This window comes from Asparagus officinalis, chromosome 1, assembly GCF_001876935.1.
Source record: "Asparagus officinalis chromosome 1, Aspof.V1, whole genome shotgun sequence".
NCBI classification, from domain to species: domain Eukaryota; kingdom Viridiplantae; phylum Streptophyta; class Magnoliopsida; order Asparagales; family Asparagaceae; genus Asparagus; species Asparagus officinalis.
This window is the reverse complement of record NC_033794.1, coordinates 103326668-103350789: the sequence shown is the minus strand read 5'-3', so window position 1 is coordinate 103350789 and position 24122 is coordinate 103326668. Positions and strand designations below refer to the sequence as shown.

General features: G+C 33.4%; 1 protein-coding gene across 1 annotated transcript in view; it reads right to left on the bottom strand.

Moving 5' to 3' along the window:
• Positions 466-24122, bottom strand: part of LOC109828825 (GDSL esterase/lipase At5g45910-like) — a 40902-nt gene continuing 17245 nt past the window's right edge. Inside the window, exons 3-5 of the mRNA XM_020395780.1 lie at positions 2623-2774; positions 1257-1533; positions 466-874 (exon numbers count right to left, since the gene is read on the bottom strand). Coding sequence (XP_020251369.1) covers positions 651-874; positions 1257-1533; positions 2623-2774 — 653 coding nt within the window. The 3' untranslated portion in view covers positions 466-650. The remainder of the gene's footprint in view (positions 875-1256; positions 1534-2622; positions 2775-24122) is intronic.

Sequence of the window (24122 nt, the reverse complement as noted above, 5' to 3'; positions counted from 1 at the left end):
AAGAATTTCAAATCTAGAAACAACACAAGAATACACGGTCCCCCGCTCAAGATATAACCTTCGAATTTTACGTTGGACAGGGGTCGGTCATCCAAACTCATTACTCAATTCTCAGACTACAGTTACAAAAATATTGACCGACACTGCTTTGACATATATACAAGATCGGGCGATCTCCAGCCAATGACGACGGCCCGAAGCGCGCAGTTGTACTTGGATTCTCGGTTCTTCGACTTTGCATCATCAACGGTTTATATGTTTATGTTGGCTCGAATTCGATGACGCTTCTGGCGGAGGATACTAGACATACTTTAACAAAGCATGTAAAGCACTCATAAAATATATTAACGGATATTATTAGGTGGAGTTGTATAGTCAATTACCGTAATTCGGAGATATCCATGCACGACATTAATACCAACAACCATACCAATTAAAAGATCGATATACAAAACATAACATCATCCAAAGACAAGTTTATCAACATAAAAATTAACTAGAGAATGTTTCCCCCATACAAACAAAAGTACATGTAAGTCTTCGCATCTTAATTATTCATTCGAAAATTTGAGATACAGATTAACCCCTTATTGTTCAATCATGGAAGGTGCTGTACGTAATTTGTACGTAATAGGGTTTCACATCAGATCTCAGTTATAATGAATGATGGGTGGATCGGCGTAAGGACCGTACAGCAAACCATTGGCAATGTTAAGATAACCAGCTTCAGTCAAGTGAATCCCATCCCAATTCAAATACGAGGAGGGATCACCTAAAAGCCTTGAGCCTGGTGCACCGCAGAATGCTGATACGTTCACATTATATGGGCCGCCCCCACTCCCGCAACAAGTTATTAGAGGCCCATGAATGAATCCTGAAAACGTACGAAGTTGAAGTTTATTATGAATACATGTCTTCTTTTATAATCATTTTATAAGGTGTAATGCTGCCTAGATTACAAGTTCTATAATAATCGTGCGCGGCAAGACATAAAATAGTGGACCTCTTGGATTCTCGGTCCCGTTAGTTTCTCCATGAGATTAGGCTTCATAAACTGAAACATATGAGCTCCATATACTGATTTACTAACTATGAACTTTCATAATGAGCATTAATTACATGTAACTAATTAAATGGAAAAACTTGAGTTGAGAATCCAAGGGGTCTACCTGCTACAATAGGAGCACAGTGGGTTTATCCACAGTTAGACAATACTAAGAGGATCTATAAATACTTAACCAAAGGGATGAACTCACCAAACTTGAAAGGAAACAAATCCAATTGCAAAGCTGCATTGTAGTAGTCAGCATAGACAATGTTGGCATGTGGATTCTTCAACCGGAGTTTCTCTAGGGCTGTAATTAGCAATGCATTGTGATACATTGAGAATTGGTTCAATGGCTTCAAGCAGCCAGTTATAGCATCATAGTCAGCTGGGTTGGGACTCCTCAAAACTGTGAGGTACAGTGGGTTGCAACCAATGGGTAGATTTCCTGGCACAACGAGGTTCACAGCTCCGTGTTCGATCAGTCTCTGAAATGTTTTGACAAATCAAAATGAGTTGCAATTCACAAATCTCGTCGAAACTTTGGAGTTTTGATGAGATGGAAGAGACATAAAAATGATATTATTTCGTAAAATAGAGCCCGAGTTTAATTTGACTAATAAACAAAATGTTCAAGTCACAAGAGCATGGAGCATAAAGCATATAACTCTCATCCCTTAACCTGAATTTAGGATTCCGTTCAACAAATCTTTAAGGTAAGATTTACTTTTTAGTACTTGATCGCTTCTATGGCATTTGAGAAAAAGAGAGGTTTAGAGGATTACTATGACTTCCTTCATAATAAAATAATAAAAGAATTAGATTTCAAAGTGTTAATTTCTATAGTTAATGAGTCAATTTGTAGACCTCTACCTTTTAGGGGTAAATTCTTTCTAACTAATTTTTTTATTTGACAAACTAAGATTGAATAATTCACTTTATTTCGTATGTTTTTCTTTTGTTTGCTCTTCCTTTTTTTCGTTTCACATGTTAATGATAGGTTTACACTACCTAACCCCTCACAGCATACATGGTCATTAACGAACAATACTTGGTTAGTGGGAAAGGCTATTTCAAAACTATAGAAGTTGATCTGTCAAAAAAAGTTGGAATAAATTAAGGAATGTTTTATAATTAAGATCAAAATAAAATTTGGGCTTAATTGTACTTAAATGCCTATAGTTTCCCCACTTTGCACTTAAATACCCTATAGTTTCAAACCGAACAAAAAAATATACCCTAAAGTATTTAAGTGTTGCAGATGAATACCTCATAGTTAAAAAAAACTCAGGTGACGTTATCTTTTCTCTATGTAACATAATAGTACTGAAGTGAAACTCTTAATTAGAAACTTCAGGGTATTTAAGTGACATTATTTACAAACTTTACAGCATTTACATGCAATATTAGGTAAACAAGAGGACACTAACGTGCAACATTTTAGAACTTTAGGATAACAATCTACAAAACCTAACTATTTTAGGGTATTTTTTTGCTCTATTTGAAAAAAGATGTCACTTAAGTGCAAGATCAGGTAAACCATAGGGCATTTATTTAAAAGATAATTTTATTAGTACCTGAGCAGCGTCTGCCACTTCTTGAATAACCATAGGCACATAGGTGTACACTTGCTGTATTGTTACCCTGCCCAGTAACAAAAGATAGTTGTAGTCGTTCCCTCCGATCTCTCCCAACAGAAAGAGAGATTTTTTGAAGTACTTGGAGCAATCTGCATATATTTATAGGAAAAATTATCAGTTAGTATATTTTATTAACCTTATATGATATATTTGCTAGAGTAGTGTTATATGCCATTAAACATCCAATACACTTTTATGTAATAATTTTGAATATTAATTAAGTTTTATTGTTGCACATATTATTTGAGTGTCTTTTATATATTTGTTATATTATCCTTAGAAATTATTTTATTAGATCATGCACTGTGATGTGGAGATATGATCTAATTCAGATGTTTCTTAAATTTGTTCTTAACCTATAACTAGTAAATGATGGCTTTGTTATAACTAGTTATTATTTTTGACACCAATATGTGAGATATGGTGGTTGGTCTCGACTACCGAGAATAATGATTCTCCGGGTGTATGTCATAAGCGCATATAGCGATATATGTAGCACAAGACCATATTTGGATTTTCTAGGACGAGTCACCTAAGAGATAAAGAATTCGAATTGTTACGTGGTCCCTCAAACTTGTTGATATTGTCATTTTTTATTTGATAATTTAATATGCTTTGATATAATGGTTAAGATTATTTTACAAGTGCTATACAACTTGAGATCTTGGGTTACTAGATTTCATTTAGGGAAATGATGGATATCTAGATAGAATCTAGTATACTCATCTTGATAAGTTAATTTATCACGCATATCATATGAAGATATTAAATTCAGAAGGACACATAGCTGATCGTTGCTGAGAGAAGTATCCTCATCTGAAGCCGAAGGGATTGAAGAAGAAGGAGGAGAATAAGGCATACGTGGTAGCGCAGGGTCCGAAGGAAGTCCTCGGGATGACAGAATCCAACGGCAGTCTCAACCTTATGGCGGGGAAGCATGCCACAACAGAGGACGAAGACACGAGGGAGCAGCTCTTTGTTTTGAAGTTGCAGGTCAAGACCAGCTTGGTTGATGCTATAGTGGATCCAGGGAGTCAGAAGAATTTGATATCCGAGGTCTTGGTTCAGAAGCAGGGATTGAAGACGATCAAACATCCGAAACCCTATCCTTTGGGTGGATTCAGAAGGAGGCGGGATTGAGTATGATCAACCAATATACTTTCAGATTTGCACTCCACGAGTCGTATATCGACGAGGTCACATGCGACATCGTTCCGTTGGATGTTTGCCAAGTGATACTGAGCAATCCTTATTTGTGGGATAGATTTACATCTATGATAGGCGGACCCAGAAGTATACATTTACCAAGGAGGTGGGCAGTTCATTTTTCGTTCGGCGTCTCTTCCACAGGAGACCAGCTTGGTGACGGTGACTCGGGCGAAGAGGCTGGTGAACGCGAGCAAGAAGTTCGTACTCTTATTCATTAGGCCTTATGAGGAGCAGCTGAGTAAGGTGTGCTTGACCATCTTGAGCAAGCTTCAGGAGGGAGATCTTGACAGGTTGAAAGCCAAGTACGTGGACTTGTTTTCAGAGATCACGGGACTGCCACCACGTCGGGGTGTGGAGCATGAGATTATGTTGACTGGTGAGAGTTCTTTGCCGAATATAGGTCTATACCGCACATCGACAGAGGAGTGCGAGGAGATCAACAGGCAGGTTCAGGAGCTTTTGGAGACATGAGTGATTGTGCCGAGTTGTTCGTTTTGTGGGTCGCTAGTTTTGTTGGTACCTAAAAAGGATGGAGACTCGCGCATGTGCGTGGATTACCAGATGTTCAACAAGATAACCATCAAGAATCGCTACCCATTACCTCGGATTGACGATCTGATGGACTAGTTGGAGGGAGCGAGGTTTTTCACGAAGCTAGATTTGAAGTCTGGTTACCATCAGGTGAGAATTCGGGAGGATGACACTTGGAAGACTGCATTTATGACCAAGCAGGGCCTGTTCGAGTGGTCGGTGATGTCGTTTGGATTGTGCAACGCTCCGACTACCTTTATGAGACTTATGAATGATTTGTTGCAACCTTTTATAGAGGATTTTATGATAGTTTACATTGATGATATCTTGGTGTACAGCAGGACCTGGAAGGAGCATCTCGTTCATGTTAAGAAGGTGTTTGAAGTATTGCAGAATGGACAGCTAAAGATAAATGGGAAGAAGTGCGAATTTGGGAAGGACGAGTTAGTGTATCTCGGGTTCATCGTGGGGAAAGGCCAGTAGAAGATAGATCCAGGCAAGGTGGCGGTGATCACGAAGTGGCCGACACCCAGGACAATGACTGAGGTGAGAAGCTTCATGGGGGCTTGCTAGTATTTGCGCAAGTTCATTCGACATTTTTTGACGTATGCAGCACCATTGCATGGCCTTACGAAGGCTAAGGTTCAGTTCGAGTGGGGAAAGACGCATGAGGAGGCTTTTTAGTTGCTAAAGAGGGAGATCTCAGAGGCACCAGTATTGGCATTGTCGAATCTATAACGGACCTTTGAGGTAGAGACCGATGCTTCTAGTTATGGGTGTTGTGTTAATTTAGGATGGGAAGCCGGTGGAGTATCATTCAGAGATGTTTACGGGTGCTATTCAGAACCACTCTACCTACGACAATGAGTTTTATGCACTTTATCAGGCTATCAAGCATTGGCGAGTGTATTTGTTGGGTAAAGAGGTTGTTGTGCACTCAGATCACAAACCATTGGAATTTCTACATGCCCAGACGAAGCTACAGCAGGCTCGGCACATGAAGTGGATGTCCTATTTGATGGCATTCAACATTATTATTAGGTATAAGAAGGGGACGACGAATAAGTTAGTCGATATATTATCTCGCCCACCCGTGAGAGCTCTTTTGGTGGTGACACGCATTCAGCCCTTGGTTCCTTTGGAGTATGTGCAGATGTACACATCCAGCAGAGACTTCAGCAGTGTGTTCGAGCAAGCAAAAGTGGGTCGAAAGGGGGAGTATGTGATTGGTGAGGATGGTTTGTTGTATCATGGGACGTCGCTTTGCATTCTGGAGGATGGCGACCGATTGCAGTGGATTAGAGAAGCACATACATCACGTGTGCAAGGTCATTTTGGCATTCAGAAGATGCTTCTCAATCTACGGTGCCATGTCTTTTGTCCGAAGATGTTGGAGGATGTCACTAAGTATGTTGGGGATGTAAGCTATGTTGCATATCGAAGCCTTCTAACAGGAAACGGGGATTGTATTTACCATTACCGGTACTTTCGAGACCTTGGGAGAGTATTTCTATGGATTTCTTAGGAGGATTGCCGACGACCAAGCGCGGAAATGATTATTTGTTCGTTGTGGTGGACCGATTTAGTAAGATGGTGTTTTTGATTCCATGTAAGAAGACTGTGACGGGAGCAGGTGCAGCACAATTGTTCTTTGAACATGTGTGGAAACACTTTGGGTTACCGAGTTTGATTATTTTGGATCGAGATAGCCGGTTTCTCGGGTATTTTTGGGATTCTTTGTGGAACTTGATGGATACTAGGTTAAAGAAGAGCACGATATTCCTTCCACAAACTAACGGACAAACGGAGATAGTCAATCGGACTATGGTGCACATGTTGAGAGGATACAATTCCAGGCATCCCAAGACTTGAGATGGGAGTTTAACATATCTATAGTTTGCTTTTAATCGGGCTATTCATGGATCTTCGGGAAAGTCACCGTTTGAGACGTGTTATGGATTCTTACTGCCAAGTCCGTTCGATCTTGTATTTTTGTGTGAAATCACAGTTGACAGCAAGGAGGGGAGTGAGAGGCAACGTGCTCATCGATTTCTGAAGAAGATTGCACACATTCATGCCGCGATTGAAGCTCAATTGAAGAAATCACAAGCCAAGTACAAGGCGAAACATGATCAACATCGGGTTCCTTGTAATTTTGGCATAGGCGACATGGTATAGCTGAAATTGAGTAAGGAGAGGCTAAAGGGAGAAGGGAAAAAGTTGAAACCTATATGATATGGTCCATTCCAGATTATCGATCAAATTGGTGACAACGCTTTTAGACTGGATTTACCACCTTACTTAGGCATGTATTCGGTAATCAATGCCGAGTATTTGAAGTTGTTCGAGCCTCCATTGCTAGATGACGAATGTGACGACAAGGTAATCTTACCGTATGTTGAAGACTTGTGGTTTGATAGAAAAGAGCCACTGAAAGAAGATTGTATTCTGGAGCGGAAGATGACCACGACGAGGCGGGGGATGAAGGAGTCGTATCTTGTTGGATGCCAAGGTTAGGTTCCCAGTAAGGCTAAGTGGTTCAATAGGGAAGGAGGAGCTCACGAGTTTCCTCAGCTGAAGTTCTAACTTGAACGAGACTTCAAGTTCCTAAATAGGGGACCCATGATATGGGTGTATCTTCTCTTTGGAACTCGATCCTCATAGGAGCTTGAGGATAGATGATTCTCATGGTAGCTTGAGAATAGAGGTGTAAAACAGCATAGTGGAACGCAGGTTGAAGCATGGACCAAGATGGCGAATCAGAGAATCGAAGCATTCAGTTTTTAGCTCGTGAGTCGACTCATAACAATCGTGAGTCGACTCATCAGGTTCAGTCAACTAATGTCTGTCATAAGTCGACTCATGAAACTCAACCGTTTTAGAAAAATTCTCTGACCAGTCGACTCATCACTGTATGAGTCGACCCATGTATCATGAGTTGATTCATGACTGTCATGAGTCAACTCACGAAGCCCAGCAGGTGTTGACATAGTTTCTGACTAGTCGACTCATGACTGTCATGAGTCGACCCATATGACATGAGCCGACTAATACTAACAGGTAAGTCGACTCATTGATGGTTTACTGGTTTATTTGGGTTTCTGTTGTTGGCCTTCTTATTTTGATGATGTTTAACAAATAATTTACAACTAATGTTGTTTGTCTAGTGCTTGTGTTATCTATTCATTGTAGACAAACAACAAGTTGGAGGATGGATGGAATAGCGCTTCAACGACGATATCAAATGGAGGTTGGCGGAATTGTGGAGTGAAGCAATGTTATTCAAAGTTAAAGATTCAACTTCAAGCTTCATCTGCAAAATTACCAAGAAGAGTAATGTTGTTTGTCTAGTGCTTGTGTTATCTATTTATTGTAGACAAACAACGTTGTTGGAGGATGGATGAAATAGAGCTTCAACAATGAAATCCAATGGAGGTTAGCGGAATGTCGGTGAAGCCTTGCTATTCAAAGTTCAAGATCCAAGTTCAGAGGATGGATGGAATAGCGCTTCAACGACGATATCAAATGGAGGTTGGCGGAATTGTGGAGTGAAGCAATGTTATTCAAAGTTAAAGATTCAACTTCAAGCTTCATCTGCAAAATTACCAAGAAGAGCTTATTGAAGATCAATCAAGCTTGGGTAAATTAGTTTAGGGCTTATATTATTTGTGTTAATACTGTTGGCCTTCTTGTTTTGATGATATTTAACAAACAATTTACTACTAATATTGTAATATTGTCTGTCTAGTGTTTGTGCATTCCTATGTTTTGTAGACAAACAACGTTGTTGGAGGATGGATGGAATTGCGCTTCAACGATGATATCCAAAGGAGGTTGGCGGAATGTCGGGTTGAAGCCTATACAATTCAAGTTAAAGATCAAGTTCAAGCTTCATCCGCATGTGTACCAAGTTGAGCTACAATGAAGATCAAGATCAAGCTTGGGTAATCTAGTTTATATTTTATATTATGTGTGTTAAGTACCTTAAGCTCAATATCATATACACACACGTATTTGGTTTCTATGTATATATATAGTTATATATATACATGCATGGTTTTGAGTTTCATGCTTTGGACACACTTGCAAAATACATGAGTTTTAACAAATAGAAATTCAATTTGAGAAATTCTTTTTCTAACATGTTTGTTTTCATGTTTACAAATATTTCGCAAAGTTTCATCAAGTTTAGAATTGATTTGTTATGTTTAATGGAATTTACAAAATCATGTTTTTGTTCGTGCACATGTTCGTGCATGTTTTACAAAACAGATGAGTTTTTATAAATGGGAAGTGGTATTCAAGAAATTCTTTCTTTGACATGTTTATCTACATGTTTAGAAACTTTCCTCAAAATTTTACTATTTTTGGAGTTGATTTACTATGCCCAATTGATTTTACAAAATCGTGTATGTCAGCAGATTTTCAGAAACTGTATATCTATGTTCAAACATTTATTTCTCTCAAATGATAAATTATTTTTTAGAAATTATTTCTCTAACATGTTATTCTACATGTCTATAACCTTCCCACAAAATTTTATATTTGTTAGAGTTGTTTTACTATTTTTAATTGATTTTACAAAGCTAGATACGCAAATTTCCAGAATGCTGGATTTTGGGGTATTTTGGTCTTTTCAGCCTATAACGGCTAGTAACGGCTAGTTTTTGATATTTTCGATTTTTGGGGGTTTGTGGCTGGTTTAAGAGGCTATAAAAAGCCCTCAACTTTCATTGTTTCTCATGGATGTTTAAGATAGTTTTAAAAAGAGTTTTACAAGTTTGTTTAAGGGTTTTTAAGTTTGTTTAAGGGTTTTTAAGTTTGTTTTAAGAGTTTGTTTATGAAGAAACTTTCACAAGAGCTTGAGGAGATCATTATTTGGTGTTTGGGCATTCAACTCTTCTCCCTCCCTCTCTTGTCATCTTTAGAGAAGTGTTTCTAAACTCAATCTAGCTTTACATTTATATATAATTGTTTGATTATCATTTTATTAAGCTAGAATTTATTTGAGTTTAGTTTGATTTGATTTACTCTTTGTTTACACACACAACCATTGAGCTTATTGTATTTGCATACATTATATAATTAGGTTGTGGGATAGTGTGACATTGAGTTGAGCCTAATTGAGTTCTCACATTGTTTTGAGAACAATCATTTGTTATATTTGTGCTTATTGTGAGAATCACTTTGTAATACACTTGTACACCGAGTGAGGAGTGTGTGGTGAGAGTCGGGGATCGTCCCAAGAGGAGTGACGTCGGTTGACGTGCCTAGAGAGAGGTTGTAACCGAGCACTTGAGGGAGACACGGCTAGGTCCAACACTTAGTGGGTGTAGAGTGTGATTGCAAGAGTGTGAGTTGTAGAGTTTTCGGTTAGCTAGAAAACCGAGTGTGTAGAAGAAGTTCCGGCTTCCAAACCGGATTGTGTTAGTGGATTTCTCCCCGGGAGTGGGGAGCGGAGACGTAGGACGGAAGGTCCGAACTCCGTGATCATATTGTGTGTTTGAATGTGCTTTGGTGTTTATTCTTATTTATGCTCATTGCTCATTTCGCCATTGTCTCATTATTTATATGATCCACTATCTAGTTCATATTGTTTACCCCTTGTGTTAGTTTATATATCCTTGCATATATATATATTTCATCATATAGGATATATCTCATTGTTTACATTGCTTATCCTAGCTCATAATTCTTGTGGTATTTCATACTTGCTAGGATAACTTGTTAATTAATTTTAATTGGTATATAATCGGATTAGATTAGCATAAGACCCTAATCACCCCCCCTCTAGGGTCTAACAATTGGTATCAGAGCTTGGTGCTCTTTGATTTAAGGTCTAATCGCCTTGAGTTAAAGATCCAAGTTAGCTTATTGTGCTAATCTAATTTTGAGCTTTTATTTGTATCTTGCTTGCCTTTTATATTATGGATATGCATGGTTTAGGTTATGCCATTAATATTGCTCCTAGGTTAGATAATTTCCCTTATGCCCAATGGTGTGTTAGATTTAAACTTTTTGTTCAATCTAAACACTTTGATTTATGGGAAATTATAGATGATGCCTATATTGTGCCCACTATGGAGAAATCCAAGTGGAATAAAAATGATCATCGTATGTTTACTATGAACAACATTTTGTTAGAATATTTGTTAAATGCTTTTAACTCATCTATGTCTAACAAGTTTGTTCATGTTGATAGTGCTTACACCTTATGGAAATTAATTGAAGCACATCAAGGGGACTTGGAGGCGATCCAACAAGTTTTGGCGGATCCGGTTTCAAGTTCATGTGGAGCGTCATGCACACGTGCACTAGGCGATAGCCCTAGTGAGGTTTGCGAGTTCGAAACCATAAATGATTTACCTAATGATGAACTTGCTTGTGCATATGATAGGTTAATGCATGCCTACACTAAGTTGCATAATAATTTCATTGATCTTAAAAGCAAGCATGTTAATTTGAAATCCGATCATGAATTGCTAGCATCAAAATTTGATACTATTGCTAAAGATAATGTGATCCTTAAAGAAAATAATGAAAAATTAAAATTGGATCATATTACCTTGAGTTCCAATGTTGCTAGCTTAATTCATGAGAAGAATGATGCCATGTTAGAAGTGGAGTCTATTAGAAGTAAATTTACATCATTTAAAAATGATCATATTTGATCTACTTCTATTGACAATGCTTCTATGCCTAATGATGAGTTGAATAATATTAAAAATCGCATTTCATCTTTAGATTCAACTCTTAACACATGCATTGTTAATAACAAGAAATTTATGGACTTATGTGCAAAGTCCCGTGCTAACTCTTCAAAACCAAGCACTCACTATGCACATATGTATAGCAAAGTTTACAAATGCTCAATTTGCGGTCGTAAAGGCCACATTGCTAAATTTTGCTATGATGCACACAAATCTTCTAAGACTAATGCTTCTTGTGCATCTCATAAGGCTTCTTCATCACACACACATGCACATGCATCTATTTCTCATCATAAGCATGCTAATGTGTATAAATGTGATCTATGTGGTCGGTTTGGCCATTTGGTAAAGTTTTGCTTTGACATGAAAAAGAATTCTAGGTTGCCAAATGTTTGTCATAGACCACATGTGTTTAAGTGTGATATTTGTGGTAGATTTGGCCATTTGGCAAAGTTTTGTTATGATTTAAAAAATTATTCAAACTTGCCAAATTTCTCAAGTAGACCACATTTGTTTAATGATGTTTCTCATTTGCAAAATAATTCTAAAAGACAATCTTTATTTGCAAATGTTCAACGTGCACCTTTTAATGGTAAACATAAGCAAATGCTTCCTTTCCATTGTACATAATGCAATCGAAAGGGTCATTTGAGTGATTATTGCTATGACCGATCCCATGCACTACATATGTCCAAGAGGGTTCATAACCCTAGGACTTTGAGTTTTAATGATAGGGGTCATATCCCTAAACAAACCGGCACCAAGAATACTTGGGTGCCAAAATAATTTTTAAGCCAAGAATATTAGTACTTTTATTTTTATTTTTCTTGGTTTTGAAAAAATGTATTTTAAACTTTTATGAAAACAATTCATTTTATTGGTCAAACTATTTTGTTTTCATGATTATTGGTTTTATTTTGATGAGAGATTTGTTATATAACCCTCCGGATTTATTGGGTGTTTATTCCTAAATCTTGTTTACCGGGTGCTAAAATGTTTATATGGGTTGAGACTAGCTCAAGAGCTAAATATAGTTGCCTCTCTTGATTTCTAAATCAATGATGATTTTATTTTACGTTTTATGATTTAAACTTTGATTTATGATTTCAATTGGTTGATTCGTTTTCATTTGAAAACTTTTTGCATGATTCTCATGTTCCTCTTCTTTTGATTTCATAAATCTATTCTTTTATATAGTTTTTATATTTTTCTATGTTAATGAGACACTATTTTTATATTGACATTCATATGTGTTCTCATTATCTTTTTGTATGTGAGTTGTGTTTTGTGTTTATGCTTGCTCACATATGTTTACCATGATCCTTTATTGCATATATTTTATATGGCATTTTGATAGGGGGAGCTATTCCCTATTCTATGATTGTTTTTATACTCACCTATGCTTATTGATAGGGGGAGCTTTCGCTCTCTTAATTCTTTTGTCCCCTTTTTGATGTTGTCAAAGGGGGGGAAATATTGTGAGTATATCTATCTTGTTTGTTTATATGCATGTGAATTATAATTCATTTCCTTTCATGCATATATCTCTTTTTCGTAAATTGTTTGTCATCATCAAAAAGGGGAAGATTGTTGGCCTTCTTGTTTTGATGATATTTAACAAACAATTTACTACTAATATTGTAATATTGTTTGTCTAGTGTTTGTGCATTCCTATGTTTTATAGACAAACAACGTTGTTGGAGGATGGATGGAATTGCGCTTCAACGATGATATCCAAAGGAGGTTGGCGGAATGTCGGGTTGAAGCCTATACAATTCAAGTTAAAGATCAAGTTCAAGCTTCATCCGCATGTGTACCAAGTTGAGCTACAATGAAGATCAAGATCAAGATTGATTGGGTAATGTAGTTTAGGATTTATATTATGTGTGTTAAGTACGTTAAGCTCAATATCTATACACACACATTATATTGGTTTTCATATATATATATAGTGATATATATATATATATGTTTTTGGTTTTATAGTTTTCGAGTTTATATATGAAACAAATGCATAGAATTGGATAAAATAGTTTAACAAGGGTTTAAACTTGTTTAGTGTTTGTTTAAGTTTGGTTTAAGAAGCTTTTAAGCAATTGAGGGTTTGAGTTTGTGAATTCAATTTCACAAGAGCAAGTGGAGATCATCCTTTGGTGTTTGAGCATTCACTCTTCTCCTACTCTCTTGTCATCTTTAGAGAAGTGTTTCTAAACTCATCTAGCAATTTATTATTTTGATTATAATTTCCATAAGCTAGATTTATATTTGAGTTTAGTTTAATTGTTTTATTGATACTCTTTGTTCACACACAACCTATTGAGCTTATTGTATTTACATTCATAGTATAATTTAGGGTTGTGGGTTTGTGACATTGAGAGTGAGCTTAATTGAGTTCTCACCTTGTTTTGAGAACAATCATTTGTTATATTTGTGCTTATTGTGAGAATCACTTTGTAATACACTTGTACACCGAGTGAGGAGTGTGTGGTGAGAGTCGGGGATCGTCCCAAGAGGAGTGGCGTCGGTTGACGTGCCTAGGGAGAGGTTGTAACCGAGCACTTGAGGGAGACACGGCTAGGTCCAACACTTAGTGGGTGTAGAGTGTGATTGCATAGTGTTTGTTGTGTGAGAGTTTTCGGTGAACTTGTAAACCGAGTGTGTAGAAGAAGTTTCGGCTTCCAAACCGGATTGTGTTAGTGGATTTCTCCCCGGGAGTGGGGAGCGGAGACGTAGGACGGAAGGTCCGAACTCCGTGATCATATTGCTTGTTTGAGTGTGCTTTGGCGTTCATTCATATTTATGTTCATATCTTATATCGCCATTGTCATTAGCTCATTATCTATATCATCCACTATCTTGTTTAGATTGTTTACCCCTTGTGTTAGTTTATATATCCTTGCATATATATATATTCATCATATAGGATATATCTCATTGTTCATATTGTTTATCCTAGCTTACATATCTTGTTGCATTTCATACTTACTAGGATAACTTGTGAATTAGTTTTAATTGGCATTTAATCGGATTAGATTAGCATAAGACCCTACCCCCCCCCCTCTAAGATCTAACAAATACTTCAAGCTCAATATCACATACACACACACACGTCTGGTTTGGTTTATCGTCGTTTTGGATTATAGACTTAATGATATTATTTATATCTTTTATCAAGTTTATAAATCTATTGGAAAGTTTTTAAAACTTTGTTTAAACTCATTTTGTCAAGATCAAGCTTTTTCCATACTTATGTGATTTTGCAAAATAATGAGATTCCACAATTGGAAAATGCAAATTGAAGAATTCTTTTTTGTAACATGTTCAAAATCATATTTGCAAACATTTTCCAAAGTTTCATCAAGTTTGAAATTGATTTGTTACGTTTAATTGAATTTACAAAATCATGTTTTTCGTTGGTGCATGCTCGTGCATGTTTTTACAAAATAGATGGTTTTCACAAATGGGAAGTGATATTTAAGAAATTATTTCTCTAACATGTTTATCTACATGTTTAAAAACTTCTCTCAAATTTTTACCATTTTTGGAGTTGTTTTACTGTGCCCAATTGATTTTATAAAATTGTGTATGTTTGCAAATTTTTAGAAACTGTATATCTGTGTTCAAACATTTATTTCTCTGGGAAGTGATTTTTTAGAAATTATTTTTCTAACATGTTTATATACATGTCTAGAACCTTCCCTCAAAATTTCATGATTTTTGGAGTTGATTTACTATTTTTAATTAATTTTACAAAACCAGAGACGCAGAAAAATCAGATCTGCCAGACTGCTACAGTACCCACGGTCGACCGCTACAGTCGACCGTGAAAGTTACTGTAGCATAACGGCTATATTTTCTTGGTTCTGATTTTTTGGGGATTTGCATCGTTTTTTGGGCTTTTCTTTGGCTTTGGGTTGTTGTCTTGAGTTCTTATAAATACTCATCATCCCTCAACACTTGCATACAACAAGAGAATGTTTTAAAGAGTTTTAAAAAGAGTTTAAGCTTGTTTTAAGCTTGTTTAAGGGTTTGATTTATAAAGAAAGTTTTACAAGAGCTTGAGGAGATTATCAATTGTTTTTTGGGCATTCAATCCATCTCTCTCTCTCTTGTCATCTAGAAAAGTTTTCCTAAACTCAACTCTAGCTTTTATTTATAATTATTTTTTGATTATCATTTCTATTAAGCTAGAATTATATTGAGTTTAGTTTTGATTTATATCTCATTGTTACACACGCACCCACTTGAGCTTATTGTATCTTTCATACATAGTATATTTGGGTTGGTGAGTGTTGTAACATTTGAGTGTGAGCTTTCATTGTGTTCTCATCCATATTAGAGAACAATTATTTCTTGTAATTGTGCTTATTGTGAGAATCACTTTGTAATACACTTGTACACCGAGAGAAGTGTGTGGCGAGAGTCGGGGATCGTCCCAAGAGGAGTGGTGTCGGTTGACGAACCTAGGGAGAGGTTGTAACCGAGCACTTGAGGGAGACACGTCTAGTTCAATACTTGAGAGGGTGTAGAGTGGGATTGCAAGAGTGGTGATTGTAAAGTTTTCGGTTAGCTAGAAAACCGAGTGTGAGGTGTAAATATTATTCGGGTGAGCGTAGAAAACCTGGTTGTGATAGTGGATTTCTCCCCGGGAGAGGGGAGCGGAGACGTAGGATGGAATGTCCGAACTCCGTGATCATATCGTGTGTTTGAGTTTGCTTTGACGCTCTTTATCTTATGTTTATATTTCTTATCGCCATTGTCCATAGCTCATTATTTATATGATCCACTATCTAGTTCATATTGTTTACCCCTTGTGTTAGTTTATATATATATCCTTGTATATATTTTTCATCATATAGGATATATCTCATTGTTCATATTGCTTATCCTAGCTCACATATATTATTGTATTTTATACTTGCTAGGATAACTTGTTAATTAATTTTAATTAGCATTTAATCGTATTAGATTAGCATAAGACCCTAATCACCCCCCCTCTAGGGTCTAACATCTGTCTGCACGAATTTCTTTAGGGATTGGGCTTGGTTATTTACGACTTTGCCATCCACGTTGTTCCACATATGAAAGGGATTGTTTTAGGATTTTAAAACAATCAATAGAGTTTAGATTGTATGGGGAGAATTGAGAGAGATTGTTCTTCAATTCTAGTAAGATTGTGAGAGATTGTAAGTTATTTTATTCTCATAATCTAGAGAAGGTATTTTTTTTCGTCACCACTGAATTGTTCTTGTGTTCTTGTTATTTTCTTCTCAACCCACCTTTGATAATTCCGCGATCAAAGATGCTCGCACGGCAACTCGTATCACAAAATAACCAATCTAGTAATTTCACCTAAGTTTAAAGGAGAATAATTTGTAATTTCCCTTCAAATGAAGGCAAATTTTGGTAATTGTGCAAGGGTGATACCAAATATTAAATATCTATGGGTTTTATAAAGAGGGTATATCAGTCATCTTCCAACCTCCAAAAACTCTATTAGATTTTTTACCTATCTATTACATAAATAAATATATGTAGAGGATCTAGCAGTATAATTATACTCTAGAGTCAAGTTATAATATCAAGAAATATACATATATATACATATATACACACGCACATGCGCGCACACACACATACATATGTATGTATATATTTGTGTGTGTGTGTATTAATGATATTGTGAGATGGTGAGCTCAAATCTTATCATGAGCTAGATTAATCAACTCATCAAATTCATGATCGGCGCCATACATCTTGTTCAACACATCATTATGTGCATATGGTAAAATTTTGACATAACTTAGAATCTTCTAGAATATTAATCAAACTAGTTTGATATATTGATGTTCAAGTAGCTTAATAGTCGTCCCTTCTACACATAGCTTCTTCTACACAAAGCTAAAACAATGGTTAAATTTTTTAGAACAATATATTTTTTTCTACATATAGATCATGATGAGTGCGAAACACGATGGGTGGTACTTATTATCATTTTAAGTAGCCTATTGGGCTAGCCTACGATAAGAATTTGAGCTCACAATCTCATTTTATCATTTTCCTATATACGTATAGGAAAATGAGATGGTGAAATAGGCTACTCAGAAAAATGATTGGCACCATCCTTTGTGATTTGCACTCATCATGATTTATATGTAGAAAATAAAATACTATTTTAAAATTTCTAATTATTATTTTAGCTATGTACAAAAAGGACGGCTATTAAGCTGCTTAAGAAATTAACATATTAAATTAGTTTGATTCATGTTCTAGAAGACACCAAATTATATGAAAACTTAATTATATACATTTCATGACGTGTTGAATAAGATGTATGGTACTAATCATGAATTTGATGACCTGATTAGTCTCACGATAAGATTTCATTTCTACTAGGTTTTATGCACGTGCAATGCACGTGTCACCATAATCATTTATTTAATTTAATTTATTCCCTTACTAAAATTTATTCTCACTTCTACTTTGATAGTTTTTTCTTGCTTATCTCTCTAAGCTTTAACATTGTGACTATTTATTTCTTTGATGTTTATTTAAACAGGCTATACCGAATTTAAATTTTTATATTGAAATTGAATTGACATAAGATAAATGTAATCCAAAATCAATTTTAGTTTTCATGTTATTTAGACCGATATGAAACCAAGTTTGACTTGAGAACGTATGGTGTTGTGAAAATTAAAAATACTTAAAATAGCACTATAAAATGAAGATGAATAATTAAAACCAATAAGCCAAGATGGTTGATTAAATGTAGGCTAGAACAAAACTAAAGAGAATATGAAGTTTTCTTCTAATCATTGCTAGATTTTATAAAAAAAATATCTTTTGTTGTTCTAGAGTTGTGTCTTCATCGTCCATATCGATTTTGACATCAGGCTAAAGCTAGATTTCTTTTGTTGTTATCTTTTCCTAGGCTCGTTTATCTTTTTATCTTCTTGTATTATTGCACACAGAAGTTGAATATATTTTTGATGTTCAACATAAACTTCTGGAAATACAGACGTTGATGGTTTTTCTGTTCAATGAGAATAAATATAAAATTTATGTACATGAAACTTTTTGTTTTAATTTATAACTTAAATAAGGTATGGAGTTACCTATTTTTTCTTTACAATGAATTCTTTTATTGTGTATTAATAAGAGTTTCTACTGTGTCAAATAATATATTACCTTTCCTCTGTCCATGTCATTTTCAAGGAAATCTAAAATAAATATCTATATTTTTTATTGCTAATTTACCTTAGATTATATTATTAATGTTTAATTTCGATATATAATTCATGAAAAAGGGATAGAAATCTAGTAGTATTATTACAAGCTTATATTTGATCATGTCTTCAAAAATTAATCCTTTGTTGGTAGTAATATCCCCAAATAAAGTTGCACGTTGTATCATGCTATTGTATAGGAAAAAAAAGATTTATTTTATTTTTTTAAACTTATGCTATTGTAAATAAATATCATGTACGTACCTTTTGCCTATTATAGTGATTTACTTACTCTTATCCGGCTTGTTATATCTTGTAACATAGTTGATCAATGGCTTCATTTTAGTTTCACTTGCAAGATTTTTTTGGTATGTAATTTTATATTAAATTTATAATTACTTTAGTATTTGAAGAATAGGGTATGAAAATTTATAAAAAACTTACTAATTTTTCGTGTATCTTTCATAGAGAATACTTATTTAATTAGGACAAAGTTGTTCAATACGTTCTTCAAGGGGAATTCAATCAGTGCTTCTTTGATAGATATGACTTTTGTCAACATCAATTCAAGTGGTTCATGAATATTTCTGAATTTCGGGTTTATTTCCTTCACTTCTCTATTTGAAATGAAAACGTCTTGATTCTTTTGATGGATATCTTAAACTTTCTGATAGTTTCTCTATACATAACTTCTAATATTTTTTACCCTATAAATATTATTAACATTAGAGATCAATGTTTATATATTATCACCAATTAATGTTAAGCTATTATATTATAGTCTTTTATTAGTTTTATGTAATTTAGTATTCTATCAATTAATGTTATTATTAAAATTATGCAATTCATTTAATTTATACAATGACATTACAATGACATTGATTTTTAATTTGTCATATATTTTTTAATTTTTATTCATTAATTGGATGTTTTTAATCTAATGTTACTGCTATTTTTACATGTATCAATTTAGACTACTTTTAGATGCTAAAAATGAATAATAAATTTTAAATTTAAATTTAATTTATATTTAATGAAAGAATATCAAACAATTAGTCTTTTCTTTGCTAAGCATAGAAATTTTAACATTTTCATGATTTTGAACTTTTGAGGGTGTGGCTCGCAATTTTTTAAAATTAGATAATATTTTTTTAAAATTTTAAGTTTTAAGTTGGGTGTTTGTAGTTTCTATGTTTTGTGTATTGGTCGTGAGCTTTTAAATGTTAGGATATTTCTTGCACCTTTGATATTTTGTGGATGTTTTTTGTAAATTTAATTATTTTTTACAAGATTCAAATTTTCAACGGTCTATTGATAATTTCAAACAATTCGTCTTTTCTTTGCTAAGCATAGAAATTTTAACCTTTTCATGATTTTGAACTTTTGAGGGTGTGGCTCGCAATTTTTTAAAATTAGATAATATTTTTTTAAAATTTTAAGTTTTAAGTTGGGTGTTTGTAGTTTCTATGTTTTGTGTATTGGTCGTGAGCTTTTAAATGTTAGGATATTTCTTGCACCTTTGGTATTTTGTGGATGTTTTTTGTAAATTTAATTATTTTTTACAAGATTCAAATTTTCAACGGTCTATTGATAATTTCTAGATTTAATGTATATTGGTTATAAGTTTTAAATTTTTTAGGTTTTAGTGGTTTTTAACTTTTGAGAGATTTTTTACAATATGTGAAACTTTGAGTTACTTTGTGCTAATTTTAAAATTTTAAGTGCCTACTGGTAATTCCTTGAATTCATCTATGTTGTTTGCAAGTTTTGAAATTTTAGAATTTTAGGGTGTTTTTTTGTAATTTAAACTTTTAAGGTTATTTTTATAATTTTTAAAATGTTAAGAGTGTTAAATGCAAATTTTACATTCTTTGGAGGTTATTATAGAGTCTTAAGAATTCATGTTTGCTATTTCAAGTTTTGAAAAGTCAGGATGATTTGTGTAATTTTAAATTTTTGGGGTATTTTATGCAATATTTAATACTTTTTGTGTTTTTTGGTAATACTTCATGTATTATAATATGTTAGCTACATATGATTTCTTAATTTTATTTTTTAAAATGTTGACCAATACATAGTTCACGTGAGATTAGTATAGGATCTAATTAGTATTAGGATAGATTAGAATTTAAATAAAATATTTAAAATAGTATTTCATGTGTTTTATTAATCTTTTTTTTAATTATTGAACTATAGGTAGTTCACGTGAGATTAGTATAAAATATAATTTGAATAAGGATAAAATAAGATTTAAATAAAATATTCAAAATAATGAAGGGTAAGCGTTGATCATAACGGAATATCTTTTCTCGCCACATCCGCCGCCGCTGTCTCTTTTAAGGAATATGAATATATATAATATATAGTATATATATATATACTATATTTATATATATATATATATATTATATATAGTTATATTATAGAAAAAATCGGTATACTTGGTACCACCGCGAAGGATCCTGGTAGTGATGTTGGACACAATCATTCTTGTCCATACATCAACACCTTGAAATGAGCCTCACCCCAACTTCAAGGTGTGTATGCTATGGACCAAGCATGTGTCCACAATCAACTACCAGGATCCTTTGCCCAAGTATACTGCCGCATATCTCTCTCTTCTCCGTCTCTCTCTCTCTCTATATATATATACTATTATTATATATGTACTATATATATATATATATATATATATATACACATCACACACATAGATGCGTATCCACACTAGGTGGAAGCATGCACGGACATACTACGACTCATGTGGTCAAATATTATAATTATTTACTATAACATGACTGTAAAAAACTTTGAAATTATCATAACATATTAATTTTTTTTTGGATATTTCCATGTGTGATTTTAACATTTTGTCTTCCAGAGAAATAATGATGTTTAAAGCCTTAAAATATTAATGATTAAAGATTAATTAGTAATTTGAATGTATAATTTCAAAATATTAATGATGTAATGGACCAATACGGAAAAAACCTATTATTATTAATAAAAAAAATAAAATCTTGAATTTATTAAGGAAAATAGTAGGTTTTATCTAGTCATTAAGGATTTGGTTCAATTATAAAATAATCACTTCCACCTATTGTTTATCTGGCGATCAAGTATTACAGATATTCAAGAACTTTTTTCTAGAATTTTCTAAGTTAGAATGTTAAAATTTAATCAAGAAAGAAAATATAAATTATGTGATCAATTTTAATATCTGATATTGTACTTTTTTTACATCTTTCCAACTACTAAATGATTACTTGCTAGTTTCAGAAAATTATAAAATATAGTCTGAGAATGATTTATACATATTATGCACTTATATTGATTGTATTTTAACAAAATAATTCATATCTATCCAATATCGAACAACATCTAAAAATTTAGCTTAAGGAGTTAGAAGAATATATTATTTGTAATAATACTCATATCCAAGCTATGAGCTTCATAAGCTTATAAGAATGTGGGCAATATATAATGACAACTTAATTTACTTTTTTAAATAATTTATTACGAATCATGAAAGACAAGGGGAAACAGAAGGATCATATACCATTCCCAAATAAATATTAAAATTCTCTTAGAGATTCTTATAGCAAAAGATGTTTAGAGTTGATGTGTAGGATAAATTTAGGGACAAATAACCCAAACCAGTTTCATTGAGTGATAGACTTGCTATAAACTTTACTATTATAAAATTGATATCACATGTGCCTTAAGTTGTGTTTTTGATTAAAAGTTAATTTTAGAAATCTCCCCCTCAATTATGGAGGGCATGGCAACACCCCTTCCCCCTACCCCCAACCTCAACAAAACTATTTAAGACTGAGTAAATCTCCATCAAGTTTTGGGTGTTTTGTAGATAATCTACCTCAACTTTTCTCACTTAAACCTAACCTCTCAAAATTAACATCATTGAGTCTTATCTATTATGTGAAAAGTACTTGACCTGAAAATACCAAAATAGCAATCAATCATAAAAGAATTAGCTTGGCTTTTGCCAGATAAAAGAGTTAATTGATATAGAGTGAAAAAGAATTGTAAATTGGTTGTGATCCTTCTATTATCGGTTGAGGGTTTCTTTTTAATTAAAATTGCTTTCTTTAAGAGGGTATTTTTTCCAAATCACATATCTAAGTAACTACGTTAAGAGGGTTTGTTGATAGAAGTGTAAATGATTAGGGGAGTTTTTATGAGATATGCTATAGTTGAGAGGCACTTTCTAAAATTACACCAAAGTTGAGAGGGGTTATCTATAATACCCTACTTAATAAGGGGGGTTTTGTCAAATTGAATCAGTTGAGTGGGTTTTTTTAAGACATTCCCCATAGTTAAGAGGGTTTTTAAAAAACTAACACTTCTTTTAAATATGGTTATTTATAATTTGTCCCTCAAAATTTTAATAATTTAGTATTAGTCTCTAAAATTGTGAGCAATTTCAAATTTTTGTGGGAATAACATAGAATCATTGGATACTTAAAATCAAGGAACTAATATCTAAATAACCTTTACATATTTGCTCTTATAGGCATTCTATTAAATATCGATCAATATATTGTTATATCGGCTAATATATCGGGTTAAAGACTTTATCTCAGTAATATTTTATATTATTTTATTTTATTTGTTGATCTTTTTGATATATCGACCGTTATGGAAATATGACCGATAAATCCCTTTGAAGATATCGAGAAAATCATGTTATTTTTAATTTGATTGTGGGTTGGGGTTTGGATCATGTTTGGGAAACAAAATAGGAACCCACAAAACCCACAAATGCCATAATTCTTCTCCCAAATCTCTCCACTTTAGGCTCTCCCAAGTCTTAAGCATATATCTTAATAAAAATTCTTATGTTTAAAATTTATTAACATGTTAGATTATATATTATAATGTCATGTTATGTATGAATATTATCTCATATGACGCCCATTATTGTATACATATTCCTAATTTTTGCAACTCGATATCATGGATTTTATTCTTTTCAATAGTTATTTAATGTCTAACACTTTGTAGTAGACCTTCAAAGGCCTCTTCTAAAGTTTTCTACGTGAAATATATAAGTTTAGAAAATAATTTAAAATCTTGAGACTCATTTAAAATATGATGCTTTAATTTTTCTAATCTCCTCTACTATATAAATATAAGCTAAGCATTTGACCTCATATTGTATGATAAATATTATTTATCAATGGGGTCATATACTATTGTTTGTGGATAACAAAGGTTTCAAATCTTGTGTAGGCTTAACTGAACTTAAATACCTTGTAGTTTATCACAATTATACTTATATACCTCCATTTTGTATCCTGCTGCACTTTTTTTCTTTCAAATTTTAGATAACGAATCTTGATGCGCTTAAATATCTTAATGTTTTCTAAAATTTAATGTTTATACCTTCTGTCTTGTTACCTTAACATAAGAATGCTCTTTGTAATTTTTCTATATGAGTTTTATGGTATAATTTAGGACAATTCTATGTTTTCTACCTTTTCATAAATACTTTATTGACATGCAATTATCTATTAATATATTATTATTCATTACTAATAATTAATATGATGTAGAGTTTTATAATAATGTTAGAAGTTCTAGAGACCAAATTATGCAAACTTAAAGTGACATTTAATATAATTAATTAACTATGATAATTAATTTTGTTTAGTTAGCATTAGAATATAATATTAAAAGAGAGTAGGGGTAATATAATCTTTAGAAAGTTTTTCCACAACTCCCTCTTTTAAAGGGA